This window comes from Priapulus caudatus, unplaced genomic scaffold (assembly GCF_000485595.1).
Source record: "Priapulus caudatus unplaced genomic scaffold, Priapulus_caudatus-5.0.1 Scaffold88, whole genome shotgun sequence".
Taxonomy (NCBI): Eukaryota; Metazoa; Priapulida; class Priapulimorpha; order Priapulimorphida; family Priapulidae; genus Priapulus; species Priapulus caudatus.
The window spans coordinates 570070-573214 of NW_014577149.1; the positions used below are offsets into that span (position 1 = coordinate 570070).

At 39.9% G+C, this 3145-nt stretch overlaps 1 protein-coding gene across 1 annotated transcript in view; it reads right to left on the bottom strand.

Moving 5' to 3' along the window:
- Positions 1 to 3145, bottom strand: part of LOC106804801 (solute carrier family 23 member 1-like) — a 23846-nt gene that overhangs the window by 5916 nt on the left and 14785 nt on the right. The window contains exon 4 of the mRNA XM_014806149.1: positions 176 to 333. Coding sequence (XP_014661635.1) covers positions 176 to 333 — 158 coding nt within the window. The remainder of the gene's footprint in view (positions 1 to 175; positions 334 to 3145) is intronic.

Consider the following 3145-nt stretch of genomic DNA (forward strand, 5'->3'; position numbering starts at 1 on the left):
CTGTGTGTCTGTGTGTCTGTGTGTCTGTGTATCTGACTCTCTGCATGTGCGTGCGTGTGTGCGCGCGGTTGTGTGTACACGTATATTTCAGCCTTATTGTCACTATTGGGATCACAACACTGTAACTCAGTGCCCGTACGACATATGATAAACAATAATGTGGCGACTGACTCACCGCGCTCCGATGCCGGAGATGACGGTGGATGAGACGCCGACGACAACCAGCATCGTGCTGAACATCTGCACCTTCAGCGCCGTGTTGAACTCGCCGCAGATGAGGTCGGCGACGGCGATCGGCGCCGTGTAGATGCCGCCCAGGCAGACGAACAGTTGCTGTGGGGGAAGTTCCTACGATTAAACTGGCTGCAGCGAGGTAATTTTTGGTCCGAGCGAAAGTTCCTGGTTAAATAAATTTTTTCTCTTGCGTTTATTTGTGCTAGGGAAGCACACAGAAGTGAGAAGTGAACATGTAAGTAATTATTTCGGCTTGGTGTAAGATTTTTGAGATTTGGCATTTTTAGATATCCAAGAAGCCTCCACGAACCTTATCGATACAGACCCTGTATGAATTTACTTACTATAATTCGATCTAAATCGAAGGCAGACTTTATAGAAAACAGCATGTAGGTAAGGCAAGCGGATTTCTACCTGTAGGCCAAACAATACGGATAGATGTATCGGAGGCTTGTCGTCGATCCCGTAGATGAGCCTTCCTTTCTCGTCGTTGGAGTCACTGCCATCTCGTTTATTCTCTAAAACGCACAAATAGTATAAGAATATAGCAAATACTCAGCACACAAAACGTGTATTTTTCTGCGGTGATCATGTCTATGGTATTGCAACTTGCGAGGTGTATAGTATCATTATTGCTAGCGCTCTACTCGATGTAGAAACCTTTTGGATCTAATAGATTTACGGAGACAGTTTTCTTGTTGGTGGTCGCACTCTCGTTCTCATCATTTTCCAGCGGTTTCATGGCGACAACGTGCTCCACAATGTAAAAGTATCTACACGAATGTTGTACGGTACTTTATTCGATGCAGAATAAGCAACCTATACGTTATGTTGTGCAACATCTTAGGAACGTTGACCTATGTGTGAACAATAATAATCTATTTCTATATGTTTAGGCTATCATTAAGTCAATAAGACTTAAAGTCAGATAAGCTCCTCTTTGTGTGACTATCCCTGATACGTGGGATTTCCATTGCAATGGAAAACTGGTCGAGCTTTAATATTATGTTTTACTGTTTTATACTTACTGTTTATACACTATCTGCGTTAATAACCACGTTTTTTTCATATGAGTTATATTTTACATTTCTTAGGCTACGATATATATCAGCACAGAATTATGTTGTACAGCGGGGTCATGCAAGGTATTTTACCAATTTCGCCGACAAATATCACCGAGCCCGGCCAATCAATCCGTGTTAACCTATTAACCCTAACGTTTAATAGGTGTTAATCAACCTAGAGTAGTTCTGTTCCTCTGGGGTAAAATTATTGAAATCTGGTCCCCCGCCCCTCTAGGTCAGATACCTAGATACTTTCACGATAATTCAGGTGTAGCAAGACATAGACAAACCCAACAAGAAGATATGTGTGACTGTTGACGCAATCTCATCAGAGGTGACAGACTTTATTTTCGCACCGTAATTAAAATTAGCTATGTCACCAAAACACTAAACTCAATATGCAGCATGGTACTTGGTACATGTATACAGAAAATTCGAAACTGATAGTGAAAAAAACAAAAACAAATATAATCTAATACGTCAGAAATGCCGGCGGCCAAACTATAATGATGACAGGAAAACGCGGAATTAACACATGATGAAGCGGTCTGCTAAGCAGCTCACACATGACACTGAGAAACAGTCCATATAATATCAAATCTATAGTCCATAATAAAAAATTTAGTTTTAAAGTTTAAAGAAAATTTAGAAAAATAATAGTCCATTTCTAGTATGGACTCTTGATAACATCCATCAGTGGGCCCGTGACTCGATGCATGTACAACGCATTACTTAAGCCCGGCGCACACGTGAGTAATTTTACTCAAGTAAAATGATGCATGCGTCAAAATACTCACGCGAAATATTTTCAGCGTCCGCCGCACACGTGAGTAAAATTACTCAAGGTATAAGTGGTAATGTAGATTACGTGACTGTGCGCATGCAGCCAATACTGGGCGCCATAGAAATAGATAGATAACCATAGGGCTATCTAGAGATAATCCTATGGTTAATGATCCTAAATGGTGGATAACAATCCTAATGGTGGATAATCCTATGGATAATCCATATGGTTATCTATAGATAACCATAGGTTATCTATCTATTTCTATGCTGGGCGCAGTCATCTTTAAAATTAATTAAACGCATGCGCTGTGAGTACCAGTGGTGAGTAAACTTACGCAGCTAGCGCGCACACGTTGAGTATTTTGACGCATGAGTAAACAATTATCAAGCATGTTTGATATTACGTTTCTTGATGCAGGCGTCAGAAAACTCAACGAAAATTCGGCGCACACGTGAGTATTTTGACGCATGCATCATTTTACTTGAGTAAAATTACTCACGTGTGCGCCGGCTTTACAACAGTATTAACATCAGTCTTAACATCGTCTTTTTTGCCGACTGGGCCTCTAGATCTATCTATACACTACGTATGAGAAACTTGTAGCTTTACAATATATGTGTCAACAGCATACAAGACAGAGTTGATGCTAATATAAGTTATCCAAGACTAATATCAAGACCATTATTGCTTTTAGAACGGGTCTCAGGTCATGATGTTAATCATGCATGAAACTCAACTCATTACACAATTGATGAAATGAAAGACATAGCATCCAATAACACAAGTTTGCCTGGCGTCATAATCTGTGCGATGTGAGGTCAGGCATCTCATGAACAATGTCACTTAAAACACTTCCTTATATTACCTTAAAATACATTCAAATATTTACGGTGTCAATATATCGGCTATAAAACATGCTGTTGACAAATTGTGTAATAACGATCTTTTGGAGATGATTAACCTTGCCGTATAACAAACGTGTTATTGCAAGCAGTATAAACAAGCATTACCGTCACTCGAGCGTGTCGTTATTATTTCAACTCGGTCACATATATATATA